General features: G+C 36.7%; 1 protein-coding gene across 1 annotated transcript in view; it reads right to left on the bottom strand.

Annotated features, from left to right (window-relative positions):
• GPC5 (glypican 5) overlaps positions 1-16,060 on the bottom strand; it is a 710,635-nt gene that overhangs the window by 680,219 nt on the left and 14,356 nt on the right. Inside the window, exon 3 of the mRNA XM_037377909.1 lies at positions 8,492-8,653. Coding sequence (XP_037233806.1) covers positions 8,492-8,653 — 162 coding nt within the window. The remainder of the gene's footprint in view (positions 1-8,491; positions 8,654-16,060) is intronic.

The raw sequence follows: 16,060 nt of genomic DNA, 5'->3' as shown, positions 1-16,060 counted from the left end.
ATAACCTGCTTGTGTTCCCAGACCTTACTCACACCCTTGAGCTACATTAGACAGGGTGGCTGTAAGATTTCAGACACTAGGGAACTTCTGAGGGCTGTTACTTTGATGTGTATAATATACACATTGGTGTACAGCTTCAGACACCTCAGTGCAGGTATTTAAATATTTTCAATTTAACTAAGTGCCTGAGCTTTCACTGCAGTCAATGGTGACACTGGCTCAGCTCAGTTGCCTAACCATAAGTTTCTAGTGACATTTGAGAAGCCCCAAGGTATCTAGCAATAAATTCTAAAATACATTTTTTTCTCCATAGGAGCAAAATTCTACTCCCAGGTTTATGGTTACTCGTACAGTTCTTTTTCTGCAGATTTCCTGGTTTAAATATCTCCTTATTGCACATCATCTACTTTTTCAAGTACAGGGTAGTTATTTACAGGAAAAGTCAGTACTAGGTTTGTTAAATTTTATAATACTTATTTAAATGTTTATTTGATTAATTCTAGTTTGATGCAATTGTAGTCTCCCTCACTTTTCCTTTTTGCTGTTTTGACAATCAGTACTAGGTTTGAAAAATTTTATAATATTTTATTTTAATGTTTATTTGATTAATTCTAATTTGATGCAACTGTAGTCTCCCTCACTTTTTCTTTTTGCCGTTTTGACAAGATGGTTTTCTAATTTAAAAGGCCACTTGAAATGCTATTAGATTCACCTGCTTTAGATGTAAACACATCTTACTTTAAAAATTCCACCTAAACCCAGACAATTTCAGTTTACTTTTGCTGGGAAAGAAAATCAGTTTTACCTCCCACAGCACCTTTGAAAATGCATTACATGATTCCATTTCTCCTAAGCAGTATGCCAGGTTCACTGACACGCAATTTGAAAAAAACTGCGGTAAAAATAAAGACTGCAAAATTCCTTGAATTTCCCATATGAAATATGTAGTCCGTAATAGCATAATGACTAAGTATGTGTTCAAGTGACAGTAGGTCTATACAACAGTTCCATTGTAAGAATAATAAATAATGGGAAAAAAAACATGTACAAATCTTTGAACAATTTCATGTTCTTTTAATACTGGAATTCTAAATTCTAAACCACATTCTAAATTTAAATCATTCTGCAAGCATCTTTATGACTGAAGCAGTCCATCCAGTTATAGTAAAGAACCATGTTATCTTCCTGGTGAGAAACTAAAGAATAAACCCTTTTTCTTAGAGCATATTACCACAGATTAAGCTTAAACCTAGTTATAACATTCAATTAATTCAGCCTTTCTTTGTAAATCACATTTTAAATCTGTCATAAGGCTGAGAAAAGTCTGTTGAGCAGTCTAGTCTAACCCCGGGCCCCAAAGCAGAATCAGTCATATCTCCAACCTAATTCTTGGCAGCTGTTACCTTGTCCAGCTTACACAGAAGTTGAATCAAAAGCATTTTAATGTTGTCACTGGGAAGTATTTCCTCATATTGAGCCTACATTTTCTTCACTACAGTACAAAACTATTGTTTGTCATCTGCTACATGAGCGAGTACAGATAATTACTTTCTTCTATGTAGTTGTCACCTATTTTTTTTTAAGAAATAGCGTAATTCTTCCCTGTTTCTCATTTTAAAGGGGATAGGGTTGTCCATTGGTTTAGGTTATATGTTTAGATTTCAAAGCATATTTTTGCTCTCTTTTTTCCAATTGGTCCATGTCCATCTTCAAGTAAACTACCCAAAACTGAACACGGTTCTCCAGTTTACCAGTGCAAAACAGAAAACTTTCAGTTCACAAGTCTCTGCTGTCTTTCTGTTTAAGTCTCACAACAGCATGAAACTGCTGACTTTTGTCAGCTTTTGATCTATCTTGATCCGTCATTACTCCCAGAACTTTTCCTACTGAATAGATCCATTGCAAGTTATCCCCCAGCCTGTTATGTTTTCCACTGTTTCTCCCCAATTAAACGTAGCACTTTGCATTTTTTCCTACTGAGCAACACATTTTTCAGACTTTCCCTCCAACTTGTTAATATTGAGTTCTGTCTTTCAACAGGACTTGACTTGCTGACTTCTTTTTTTTTCTTGACAGAATAAAAATATTGAGTGAAAACTTTTCCATATGTACTTGGAAAACCTGGAAATCCAAAGGCTTCAGAAAATGCTATCTTTGAAACAACACCAAAAATTCATTCAAAACTACCAATTTTATACTGGCTACTTCTGTTGGAGTTCAGTGTTCTTTCAGACGCCTACATTACACAAGCAAACAGTATCCCAAAATTTTCAGAATAAGCAGGAAGCAGGCATCCACAGTTCTCTGAAAAGGCAAACTTTCCATAGCCACTGCTCCCAAGGGAATGATGTTTTAAATTTGTACTTCAATTTTTTTCTAATGTATGAGCACTATCTAAAGTATAAAATTTCAAAATTAGCATGTCTACATCAATCACTGTTACACAGATGTAAACCAAAATATTTTTTATCTGGGTACTAACAAAAATATGATTATGAAAAAATCTTAAGTCTTCACTGAGTATGTGAATCTGAACAGTGTACCTACGTCAGCCTAATTGTAACTCAGGTATTGTTGCAACTAGGAGAAATAATTAAGTGATTATTTAGATAGTTAAGTAAATAAGCATAGGCTGAGACAAGAACCCATGAGCACAAGTACATGCTGAAAATGTACAATTTAAGGAAAGACTGGTTTGGTGGAAACTACAGAAGCCCATTAAATGCCTCTGCATATGTACCCCAGGAATGCCTGTAGCACAGCATACATGCATGTAAATAAGTATCTAAAAGACAAGAGATACAATGGAAGTAAATCCCTCCAGAATGACAAAAGACTTTATCAATATAATAATACAGAAATAAAACTCAGGATTAATATTGGAATTTGAGGTATTAATCTGAATCTCCAGATTTCTGCACTTACAGCAGCGCCTTAATGCTGTTTTATGTATATACAGACATACTGGCTCCAATTCTAATTTATGCTAGCATATTATTTATCCTGCTTGTGTATTATAAAGGAATCAAAATACCATCTGAATAGATGGTTTCTGAACTTAAGGTTTGTGTAACAGTTTTGTCCTTACAGCAACCACTGGGTATAATCATTTTCCTGCATTATTAAAATTCCATACTTTCTCAGTCCCATAGGGAAACACGACTGTAGCTGTGGGGAAGGTCTGCAGAGCAACTGAGAACAAGGCGCATAACTCTGGTGAACCAGAGGCATTTTTGAGATCCTCACCTCTCGATATAACAACAGAGTGACAATCAGGTCTCTTAGCATGTCCATTTTTATTTTTTTTTACTTTTAATAGAACCATTCATTTAATTAATAAAGTTGGGATTCACAGGTATTTGGATTTCAGCGTATTTATATCACACTTGAAATATAAAGGATTATGGAGGCGAGAAAGAAGAAAATGTTAGAACTTCAAAGTAGTTCTTTGCTTTGCAAATGATCTAGAGGGCAATGTATCACTTCAAACAATGAGATACAGCAGCTCTTGCTGAAAGTTTTCTGATCTTCAAATCATCCTTCAGAAAACTTCATAAATGGAAAACAACTGAATTAGTGCCAGGGTAGATGTAGTTTTACAAGGATGAACAAATATTTCATTATTTATTATGGCTTACTATGCTACCTGAGAAAGCAGCTCAGAATATTCCAACACATTTTCTAGTTCGCACAATTTATTTTAGCTACTGACTACAACTTTATCACATTTAAATGTAGTAATTGTACTGTGACCTCAAACAATATAACAGTTTGACTTCACTTAATTCTGCTCTAGGATAAAGTGGATATTGATCTATTGTGTAATAATAAGTTCACAGAACAACATGAAACTACATCAGGAAAACCTGATTCAATATACTCCATCACAAAGTCATTAGAATTTTCCTACACAGTATGAAAAGTGTCAGAAAACGCCGCACTCAAGAATGCAGTTTATTACCTGTTTCTTAAACAGGAACACTTGCCAAGTCCACTGTTCTGGTGACAGGTTGCCACATTAATAAATGATTCACAGTTCAATATTTTTAAATCAATTGTACAGTACTAGAGTTGCCAAATACAGCAGCATAAAGAAAAGTCCATTTTCTTTCAGACTCTACAGCCCAATTACTACCTCTAAATTTCCCATTGTTCTGGTTTCAGCTGGGAAGGAATTAATTATCTTCTTGGGAGCTAGTACGGTGCTGAGTTTTGGCTTTGATGTGAGAACAATGTTGATAGCACACTGATGGTTTTAGTTGCTGCTGAGTATTGACTTTATACTAAGTCAAGGACTTTTCAGTTCCTCAGGCCCTGCCAGTGAGAGGGCTGGAGGGGCACAAGGAATTGGGAGGGGACACAGCCAGGACAGGTGACCTGAACCAGCCAAAGGGATATTCCATACCATGAGACATCATGCTTGGTATATATACCTGCCAGGTTGGCCAGGGCGGGCAGGTCGTTGCTCAGGGACCAGCTGAGCATTGGTTGGCAGGTGGTGAGCAGCTGCATTGTGCATTACGTGCTCTTTCTTCCTGATTTTGCTCTTACCCACCCACCCACCCTCTTCATTGTAATTGTTGTTGTCATCATTGCTGTTACTGTTCTTTCATTTTTATTCTATTCCAATTATTACATTGCTCTTATCTCAACCCTTCAGTTTACACTCCTTTCCAACTCTCCTCCCCATCCCTCTGGGTGAGGGGGAGTGAGTGAGTGGCTGCGTGGTGCTTGGTTGCCGGCCGGGGTTAAACCACTGCACCAATTCAACCAGACAACATACTACTTTGTTTTATGTCATATCCTGACACTTCTTAAAGTGTTATGAGCTCTCTGTGTGGAAAAACAGTGAAATGACACAAGATCTGCTATTCTGTTGCATGGAGCTTCATTCCATTCCAAATCACCAGATTCTTAGGTGACTGTTCAATTCCTCTCCAATTTGTTACAAACCATAGGGATTTTTTTTCCTACACAAAAACTGGCACTGCATTGTGACTACACAAGAGCTGAGTCTGGTGGTGCTTGTTCCTCTTTTGTTTGGAAGTATAGATAAGGTTAAGTGTGAACTTTGAGTAACATCTAAGAAACTGTGCAAAAATGGGGGGTGGGGGGTGGGGGGGTGGGGCAGGGCTAGGTCTAAAGGTTAAAAAAGCATTTGTTTTTATGGTTACCGCTAGAACGGAGATGTTACAGCAATCCCTGTACAGCATTCACAATCTTTTCCTCAGCTATCATTAAGATAATAAATATTAAAATGCAGTGACATGTATGAATGTTATCCTACCAAAAGAACTGTCTTGAAACATGATTATCATACACCTTAAGTTCTCTAGTCACATTTCCCAAGGGAAAAATTATTTCTTGCTCTCTATAATATATCTCCCACTTACCAGATTAAATCCTTATTTAACTTCACTCTCACCTATTCTTCTGTTCCCTTACCACCCCTCAAAGGTATTAAAAAGAAGTAAGATTCACAGTGAAAAAGACAACAGGATTTTAACAAACATTAGAAGGTGACAAAAGTATGTCAATATCTATATTTGCTCTTATATAAAGATACATGCACAAACATACTGTTAACAGACAGATCAGACAGGCAGACAGATGCCTCATTTAATGAACACAGCCATCCTAAAGTACTGGGTCATCTGAAGTACTCAGGATTTCTAGACTGTATCTAATACAGATAGAAAATACACCTCTGAATATCTCCAGAGGCATATACAGATTACTTATTTTAACTGTCTGCCTCTCCCTACTGAATATGTAAGAAACTGAGAGAAAACGTAAGTTATTTTTTCAGTTTGGATCCAGTCCACCTCCTTTAGGCCAAGATACTCAACTCCAGAAGACTTCAAAAAGAGGCAGGTGAGAACAGCAGCAAAGACCACACCACCTGCTCCCCTCCCCTCTGTACACACCCCAACAATCCCCTTCACACTTTCTGCGTAATTGCTGAGATGTCTGCCCAGATGCCAAAGTAGTAAGAGAGGTAATCACACTCCTAGCTGCACATCCCAGCCTCTGCTAAACATGGGGGATGTATAAAGACTTGGTGGTGAAGGCCAGTAGACACCCTGTCATACCATAATTCACATTGAAAAGGACCTTCAGGAGGCCTCCAGACCAAACTCCTGCATAAAGCAGGGTCAAAACTGGATGCAGACTGGGTGTAATGTCTTATTATGTCCCTAGATTTCAAACCCCAAATTACATCAGCAGCATCTTATTACAGTTTCTGAATCTGAAATCATTTAGCTTGAATTTTAATTAGCAATGGCAACTATTCTTTAAAAATGAGTGGTATGATCGACAGCATGTTTTTCCACAAATAACTACTTAAAGGTTAAAAAAGGTTTAAAATCTAAATAATACCATAATCCATGGAACATTCTCTCTGAATTATACTTCTTTACATAAAAGGAAATTAAAGACAAAAGTACTAAAGCACATACTTCAAAAATATATGAAATATGTAAGATACGGAAAATAGAAATATTTTAAAGTATATGCTTTGAAAAATATTTGTTTAAAAGCAAATCATGAAACAGAGTCAGTGGAAGAAGTAATTATTGTTAGGCTACATATTTGGGAAAGATGGCTTGTGTTCCTGCAACAAGAACTGCTCACATGTTTCACAAAAAAAGATGAAAAGCTGTAATTCTCAACCAGTCCTGAAACCATCTCTCTATAGGAAGGACGTATCATGACTAGGCTACAGAGGCAGGCTCCTTTCTTTGGGTCACTGCTTCTTGAATTCCTTTCTGCACTGTAAAATAGCATTACTGGGAGAGTGAAAAGTGCCGATGTCCCACATTAGCCTCCAAACTGGTGTTTAGGGCATCCTCCTGGACTGGCAGGCAATACAACTTCAATCTTTACAAGCTGAGAATGGCCTAGAACCCACACCCTGAATATAACTGCTCAGATTGTACCTGAGGAAAGCACAACCATTGATCCTCAAAGCCATGCGTGTGTCCCTGTCTTCCAGGGAAGACTCACCTACGGGGGAGATGTACACTGCACGCACTCTGAAAATACCCCACTGACTGAGCCCTTCAGGACTTAAAAGCAACAGAAATGTAGTTTCTGGGTCCTGATTTCACTTACCTTCACTTAAATGTCACTTAAATCCCATGCTTGTGAAGACTGAGAAATCCTGGGATTGCACAAGTATGTTATCTAGATACCTAAGGAGATTTCTGTGTGTTTTGGTTTTTTTCTAGGGGTGGGGAAAAGAGTGCAGCCCTCACCTAAGGGAAGCACAGTTGGTTACTGAGCTCTACAGGGTCTACAGCTGTAGGTCAGCAAAGCAGCACAACATACTGTACTACTGTGGTGCAAAAAACAGAGTTAATATACAGAAGTTGGCAGAAAGAACAGACAGAAGACGGGGAGGGAGAGATTTCTTTGTACATTTTACCAGTGATCTCCCGATCATGACACCCACTGACAGCTGTTAGGCAAGCTAAATGGCAATACTCCCAGAAGGTAGAACACAACATTAGACAGCCTAAATTTCAAAAAGGGAAGGCTTTAGAGCCCCAGAGCCAACTTTGTTACCCATTTTACCAACCTAAGCAGTTGTTTTCATTCTCCTAGTCATTTTAGCTTCACAGGTTAAAAACAAGTCACCAGAAGCACAACTTCCTAAGCCTGTACGAAATTACCATCTTATCCTGCCCAATCAAGTGGCCATTAAGGCCATAACTACACATTAACAGACAAATGACAAGACTGCAGGGCTCTGTCATCAGCACATGTGAAGTCTATAACCCTTTCTATCAGATACAACCTCATATTGCCACTATTTCTCACATCTTCTCAGCTCCTAACCAAATTCTGCATTAATTTACCCCTTATTATTTCAAAGAAAACTGAATGCTATGATGGTTAATTGCTAAAAGGCAATCCCACCAGCAACCCAAACTATTAGTTTATCAGGTCACTTCCTATTGTGCATTGGAACAACTGTTACTCAACCTCCAATGTTTTTTTTTCTTATTCTTAGAAACTCAGAAAAAAATTTTTATGAACTAAAAAGCTTATAAAACTAGATCCAAAAAATTAATGTCAGAAACAAACTACCCAAGTATTTCTATTAGAACAAGACAAAGAATACAGCAGGCAGAAATACTAGAATAATGAACATAATTTGTAACACTCCAGGCAATAATTTGGCATTTTAGTGTTGTCCAAGTTAAAGAAGTTCAAGAGGAATACCAAGTTACTGGTTTACAATCAGATCAAAAAATCTTACTAAAACTGTTTATTACTTTTTCTCAAATATAATTTTTTAGAAGTCACAAATTCTAAGAGCAATGCCATTTCTAATCATCTCCATGATTTAATATCCTTCTTTGAAAGCATAAAAGCATAGAAACTAAAAATTAACAGATAAATTTTATTACATGTATCAACTAATCAAAGATGAAAAACAAGAAAAGTATGAACAAGTTTCGAAATAAGAAGCAGAAGGCCGTACCTTGAAAAGCAGCTGCATTACGAGATATTAAAAATTTTAATGGAGCACTTGATGTTTGAAGCACTTGCTGAATATCTTGCCTTGCTGCAGTCTGATACCTTTCTTCCATCTTTTTGGTACAGCATGTTGGATTTTTAGAAGTACAAACCTGGAGATCAGCTCCTACAGAAAGAGATAATTACATTGATTATTACAAAACACAAGTAGACAATACAGAAATACATTAAAAAGTTACTTTTTTTTTTTTTTTTACATAGGTATAGACACAAAAAAGAAATACCCAAAGCTTTAAAGGCATCTGTCTGGTTACACAAAAAAACAGAAGGGGTTACTAACTAAAATTTTATGGGAAGAGTACACTTCTTACAGTTAATATTCTTCCCTGACACTGTAATCTTATCCAGCTGTGAATATTATTAACTGATGTTGGTAAAATACATCGAATATGCATTGTACATCATTGTACAAGCTGTAGATGCCCCATCCTGTAAACATTCAAGGTTAGGTTGGATGGGGCTCTGACAATCTGATCTAGTGGAAGATGTCCCTTCTCATTGCAGGGGGAGTTGGAACATGACCTTTAAAGGTCCCTTCCAACCCAAACTACTCTATGATTCTGTGATCATCTAGTATACTGAACTGCTGAGCCAGCTCATGCCTGACACTCTTGTTCATCTTAATTCTTGGTCTTTAAAAAGCTAACGACTGCTAAGTATTACAAACACACCAGTGCAAAGCCCACTCCTGACAGGTTTATAATTAATATTCTCATATTAACGTTTATATGGAGCAGTCCTAAGTTCCAGTCTAATCTCTCTTACTGTGCCTTTCTCTAATGTCTAACATTCCCATGTATCTGTCATGCCAATTTACTACTGCACTAACAGGTCAGGAAACATCCCTAGAAAGGAACACCTTTTCAAATTTTGGAGATGCTGGAATTCAAAACGGGCAATTCAGTACTGTTATAAAAGCTATCTTTTTTCATAACTATATATATAGTTACATAATGTTATATAATAGCTATATTACTGCTATTTTATATATTATTAATATTACATATACTATTACATATAATATCTGCATTTATAGCTTTATATATATATATATATAACTGGAGCATAATCAAGGGTGAAAATACCTTATTCAGCTTCCTTGTTATGATGTGGTATTACACTGTATCTAAACAATGCTTTCTAAAATGCGAAAACAAACTTTTCATGAAAGAAGGAAGATGTGATAATTTAAATTATATTAATACAAAATTTTGTGGTCCAATCCAAATTCTGTTCTCAGATATCCTGTTTCACTGCAAATGTCACAAGGTTTCTAGCAAACATTGTGAGAAACTTTTTTTTATCTGCTCTGTGGACTAAATTCTAATTATGTGGTTGTGTGTACATGCATTACTCTTTCTTCATAATAGGTAAAAATAGAAGATCATGACTGGCAGAAAAAAAGTAAGAAATCAAGAAGTCAAAACCTAAATCCACGTTGCCCTTGTCTCTAAACTTGCTTTCAGCTCTTACAGCACCTCTTTGTACTTTACTTTTTATTGCCCTATCATCAAACCTACAAGATTTAACATTCCTTTTAGATCTTTTTTCCCCCTTTTTTTCTCTGATCAATCATTCTAAGATAGTACGAATATAGTTATGGGGAAAGGGAGCCCAGAGACATTTTGAACCCTAAATATTCCATTAGTTATCTTCTGTGAATTAGGCATTTTAAATAATATATTCCAGAAAGCTAAGAAAGAAAAGTTAAGCTACTGAGGGCTGGATCAGAGCATTCTGGAAGAACAGCAAAATTTCAAAAAATTCCTTGCATCAAACTCATATCCCTTTATCCATGTGTTGGTTGAAGCACTCTTAATGAAAGGATTCCTGGCCCTGGAACTTCATTTCAGAGTAGGAAAAAATTTTACTATTTCCATACAGCAATCCCAGCCCTGAAGCAGGAATCCACTGTGTAATATTTAGACAGGTAGAATATATCCATATGATTCCTTAGGAATCACATTTAGAAAAACATGAAACCAAAACGATACAGGTAAATTATGTGGCACATAAAAAAAAAGGGGGAGGGGGGAGTTATCAGAGTCCTTGATGAACACGTGTTGCTACAACACTACACAGAAGTAATCTGACTCCCATAACAAATTAAAATAATATGGTCTCAGATTTGCCTAACATTTCCTTCTGGTATCAGTGGTTTCCATCTTCATAATTCCTGGTCCCTCCATCCAAAAGCAGGTGTGGAAGGAGGATAACTTTGAACCCTCAGTATTAAAATACCAGAGAATTTCTCTTGATTTTTAAAGGATCTTTGCTGCTTCATGCTTTCAGTCATAAATGTAAGTTTTCAGGCAAAACTAATTAATTTTAGTGAGGAGTGCTGCTCAGGAATTCATATAATTCCATAATCATGAAGACAAAAGTCTGACTCCATATATACAAGAACTATTTACTGCCTGTGTTAAAAATTGGTGCCTTGAAATAACTATATTTCACAGACATAAGAAGCAGTAAATATTATCATATAAAAGGAAAAGCAGTAGATACTTTTAAGAAATCCTGCTACCACACAGAATTCACAAATCTAAGATTGCATTCATGGTAGCATGAAAAAGTAAGAACATAAGCTCTGGGTGTGAAAATGAACTAAGGCAAGTGATATCCCTGTATATCTCTTTGAAGTGGTTTCCAGTAGTAGTTCATAACACACAGTGGTAAGTACACCTACAAGCCATAGCCCAGGAAGCTGAACACCTTCACAGTCACAAGAGAAAGTTAAAACACTATTCTAATGCAGGTACAAATCTCTGAACTTCTGAGACTATTAAGAAATTTTATTTAAGTGTTTCAGTATTGCTACAAGATACCTTTTTCTTCATAGAGCTTGATGGTTTTGAACATTATTTATCTTCATCATTTATTTATTTAAAAATACAATTTCCATGTTCTTCAGTATGTACATTTTTACAATTTACAAATGAATTAATTTATCCTGGCCAGCTGCCTTTACAAATCTCTTGCCATGTGAAAACTTTAATATTCCACCCTGACATTCCAAAAGAATGAAAACAAAGCTGCAAAATTAAAGTGGTCTATTAAATTACCGATTTATTAGCTACTACTATGCATGCCAAAGAAAGTGCTTAGCATCAGAGTCATCCTTTAACAAAGGTGCCTACCTCCACGTAACATTAATGAGCATCTTAAAATTACTTTTGAGTATTAAAAATACAGTTCACCAGTGCCCTACAACCTCAGAGTCCTTGTAATTACCTATACACAGCCTCCCTTTCCTCAATCTCCATTGCATGCCCCACACTTCCCCAAGCCAGACTTCAAGCCTTTGACCCCAATGACTCCAACCTCCCAGTCCATACCAGCTCTCCAAACTCAGGCCCCTGCACTGCTTGACCATCCCTACCTTCCTACAGCATTCTCACATTCCCATTCTCAGACACCATGACACTACCTCTAAAATACTGCTGACTCCCCTCCTCTCATCCCACTTTTCCAGATTAACTGCATTACAGGCTCTTCTGCAGAGGGCAATTGCTGCAGTGCAGCTAAAACGCATTAAAAAGTGGGGAAGGACCAGCAGCAGGAATGGACCAAGTCATGGGAACACAAGAAACCACTTCAGACGCTTGTGTTTAAGACTGGCCATATCTACAATTTAAAACAGGCAAAGCTGGGACTTGAACTACGTGAAAGTTTGTTTTTCTGCAACCTATAGCTGTAGCTCTTACAACACTTGTTTAGAAGTTAAATCTTTTTATCAGGGCAGTGGCGATGGCTTCAGCAAACTGGTTCTAGAAAGACAAAGCAGGTTACTCAAGAGAATGTATGGGTTAAGAGAACAAATCAGTGGTGCATGACTCAAGAAACTTAAGGATTAAAGCTATATTAATACTACCTGTTCCTGAGATGAGTTATGCTGAAAGTAGATAAAACACATATAACTTCAGGTGCAATAACTCTTAATGCAAAACATGTCTAAATTAACATTGTTTAAGGAAATACAACACTGCAAGTTTCCATTAATCCTTTTAAAACCTCTTCCTTGTGATTAGGTCCATATGCTGATGCACTGTACTAATTAATTTAAATATTAGCTACAGTAAATGAGAATTTTTAAATAACATACTGTTAAAACAGCAAGCAGCAAACTGAACTAATATACCACCCACCTACAAATAAATAAAGGAATGATAAATCAGCCTGCAGCAATATTTACTCATCATACCAGAAAAGTCTATCCACAGGTATGACAGGCAGTTCTCTCTCTCCATTTTTTTTTTTTATTCTCAAAGAGTTTATCACACAAAAAATACCACAGTACAAGACAAGCCAAGGTAGTCTGTACTATGCCAGTAGCAATACACCCAACAAACATCAAGAGGAAAAGTATTCATACCCATAGCAGTATCACAGTATTGCATTAAAACAGCTCTTTCCTACTTGGTTACTGAATGCTATCTTCTGCTTGTAACAAAACCCGACTCACTACTGTTGTGAAAAGGCATGTTTGTCATGTAACAGACAGTTTAAAAGAGAGGAACTATGTTATTAAGTTGTTTAGACACATTTTGATGCCATACCAATTTCAGACTTATTGTATACTTTATTCCCCTATATAGGTTCTTTAGGTTCTTTTCTGAAAAGGAAAGGTTTTATTTATGTTTGCTTATTTAAAAAGAGATTCTCTATTTCTTTTTTTTATTATTTGTGCATGAGTTCTCTTTACTAACCTTCAAACAAATCAGCAGAGAGCTCAGAAAGAAAGAACTAGTCATATAACCTGATCCATTAGTGTTTGTCTCAAAGTGACAAACCAAGCAGTTTTACAATTATTTGCAGTACCTGTATTTTCTTAAAACTCCAATTCTGCTGTTTCAGGAAAGTCTTTTATCTTCATAAAGAAGGTTCTAGCCAGCACGACTTATGAGGAAAGAGTGCAAGGGGGACAGAGGTCACTTGTGATACTACAGATCTAAGACAGAAAGAGGTTTTAACCCACATGCATGAATTTTGAAGTGTCTGGTACATCATTATTAATACTGCTGCTCAAACTTACATTTAGTAACCAATATATCCATTAAGTATAGCTGAATTAGGAATCTACAATGGAAATATCCTATTAAAATTGAGAATATCTTTGTCCTATAAGATAGCCTCAAGAAATAGAAGCTGAACATTTAGGCACAAATTAATCATTTAGTCAATTCATCTAACCAGAGTAACATCTGGATTAAATTATGAACTACTATGTTGCTGAAGCCTCTAGAGCTATTAGCAATTTTACTGTATGATAAATTCATGTCTGACCTTGCCCAAAGCCCATCTTTGTCAATAAACATGCTCAGCACCTACTCTAAGAGACTGACACAGAAGCTAACTCAGAACAACCCTGAGCTTGGCTTTCCCTCAAAGCTACATCAGTTTTATGGCAACAAAACCACTAAACAAATTATTTCATTTCTAGATATCCAGAAGATAACCCACTGCTCCTACATTATTCAAAAAAAAGATCTCTCCGCTCTTCCTGCAATGTGCTCCTTCAATTTACCATTAGTGCTGAGAGATTCCTCATGATAGCTTTGGCTTCCAAACCCGTTTTATTCTACCAGATGCTGGCAGTGATCCTTCTCAACATGCTCCTGTCAATTCCAATTCCACAAAGCAGCCTGAGAACCCCAATCCACTCATCTCATGTACCTCTTATTTTCATAACAATTTAATATAAGTATATATTTATAAAAAAAAACCCAAATATTTTTCTTCTAGCACAATTCTCAGTAATTTTTGTATTTCTTGATTTCACTTTTTAAGTTTAATATGCAAAGCTATCCTTAATTTCTTCCTAACCTCAGAAAATTTTAAGCACAATTTTGAAAGCCTAACAAATCTGTTAGAATAAGAAACACAGTAGTCTGAACCAGAATTAAACAACAAAGAGAAGGATAAATTAATCTAATTTTACTAAGCATTGTCTAAATTAGGATTTTCTTGTGTTCTTCACAAGCTGAAAACTTGATTACAAAGAAAGCAGAACTATGCAGGGTCACACTGAAGGCTCACGCTACACTTTTCACAACTTGCAGTGATGGAATGTCCAATATACATACTTTTCAGAGATTAACTTAGACAGAAAAAGCTAGCATATCAGTATGGAATACATTTTCAAGGCCACAAAGAGAATTCACGAATTAATAAAGCACACGAGATCTTAAAAGTGAAAAACTGTGAAGGCAGGACTGTTAATTTGCAGGTGGAACATAAAGAATACACTCAAGTCTGTTTTTCAGGGCTAGGTGAGCTACTTTAGTATAGGACCAGGTAAAGTGAAAAGCAGTAAGAACCAGAAGAATAATAAAAAAATTAAAATTGGACATTTTTGTATTAACATCATCAAAAATTTTCTAGCTGTTCTCTAGGGACACATACAAAGAGACTGATTACGGTCTTTAGTGACTAGTTTTGAACTAGGTCTATGATCTTAAATACTACTATGAAATATCAAGTATATGTGTTCTAAAGCATCAGGCAAGTGTTTCCATGGTATTCAAAGTACTACAAACAACTATTCTGACTACAACAAGCCATTGGTTTGTTAAATGAAGAAGTGAGGTTTGTAGGTGGCTGGAGTAAGTCTGGAGCAAATGGAACATGGACAATGCCTTTTCTTCTCTCTTTTTTTTTTTTTAATGACATCTGTAACCATTCTCTTTTTTTTTTTTTTTTCCTCTGTGGGTTTTCTCTGTGTGTGTGTCTATATGGGTGCTGGGGTAATCAGCTATATAAAATCAGCAGTCAGCTAAATTGCTTCTACTGTTACTGAAGAACCAGAGTAAAACTTCTGGCTTGCTGCCCCTTAGGAAAAAGGATGGCAGCAGCCACAAGGCAAGAAAGACAACACAACAAAAACCCAGCTAATGTAGCAACCCTTCAAAGTATGCAAAGCACTCATTTGAAGCTGATAATTCAAAACCTGTGATGTTCCTGCTCCTGTTTTTTCTGCTTTGAGATGTGTGCAGAAGGGCAATGCATAGTAATCGGAGCACATCAGTAGAAAAAAGGGGTTCCTGAATTTTAACCTTGCGGGCACCACAGCAGTGGGATCTCAGGATAATTTCATTCACGATTTCTTCGGCAAGCACAAATTCTCTTAGGTAATTATTGGTCTCGGCTCTGTCTGGACCTGGGCACATCTCAGCTGTGGGATCCAACAGCACTTGCAGATACGGAGTCCTCACATGCATGCTGGCGATACTTCAGCTCCATGCTGAGCTCCAGGTGCTTAACATCCCCCTCCAGCACAGGGGCAGGAAGATTTGTCACGCACACAGGCTGTGACGGAGCTGGGGCAGACATCAGCCAGCAGATGAACAGAACTGCCATGATATCTGCACACAGCCTCTCTACTTCCCTTCTGTCCTTGTGTAATTTCAGGACTATTATATATAGTTGTTACTGTAGTGAAGATTAATTCACTGATGTTAAAAAGGGGAAAATGCTATAGTAGTTTAGCTTCTAGCATTGATTAAAGTCAGTG

This window comes from Falco rusticolus, chromosome 2, assembly GCF_015220075.1.
Source record: "Falco rusticolus isolate bFalRus1 chromosome 2, bFalRus1.pri, whole genome shotgun sequence".
NCBI classification, from domain to species: Eukaryota; Metazoa; Chordata; class Aves; order Falconiformes; family Falconidae; genus Falco; species Falco rusticolus.
This window is presented reverse-complemented; position numbering and strand designations above follow the sequence as displayed.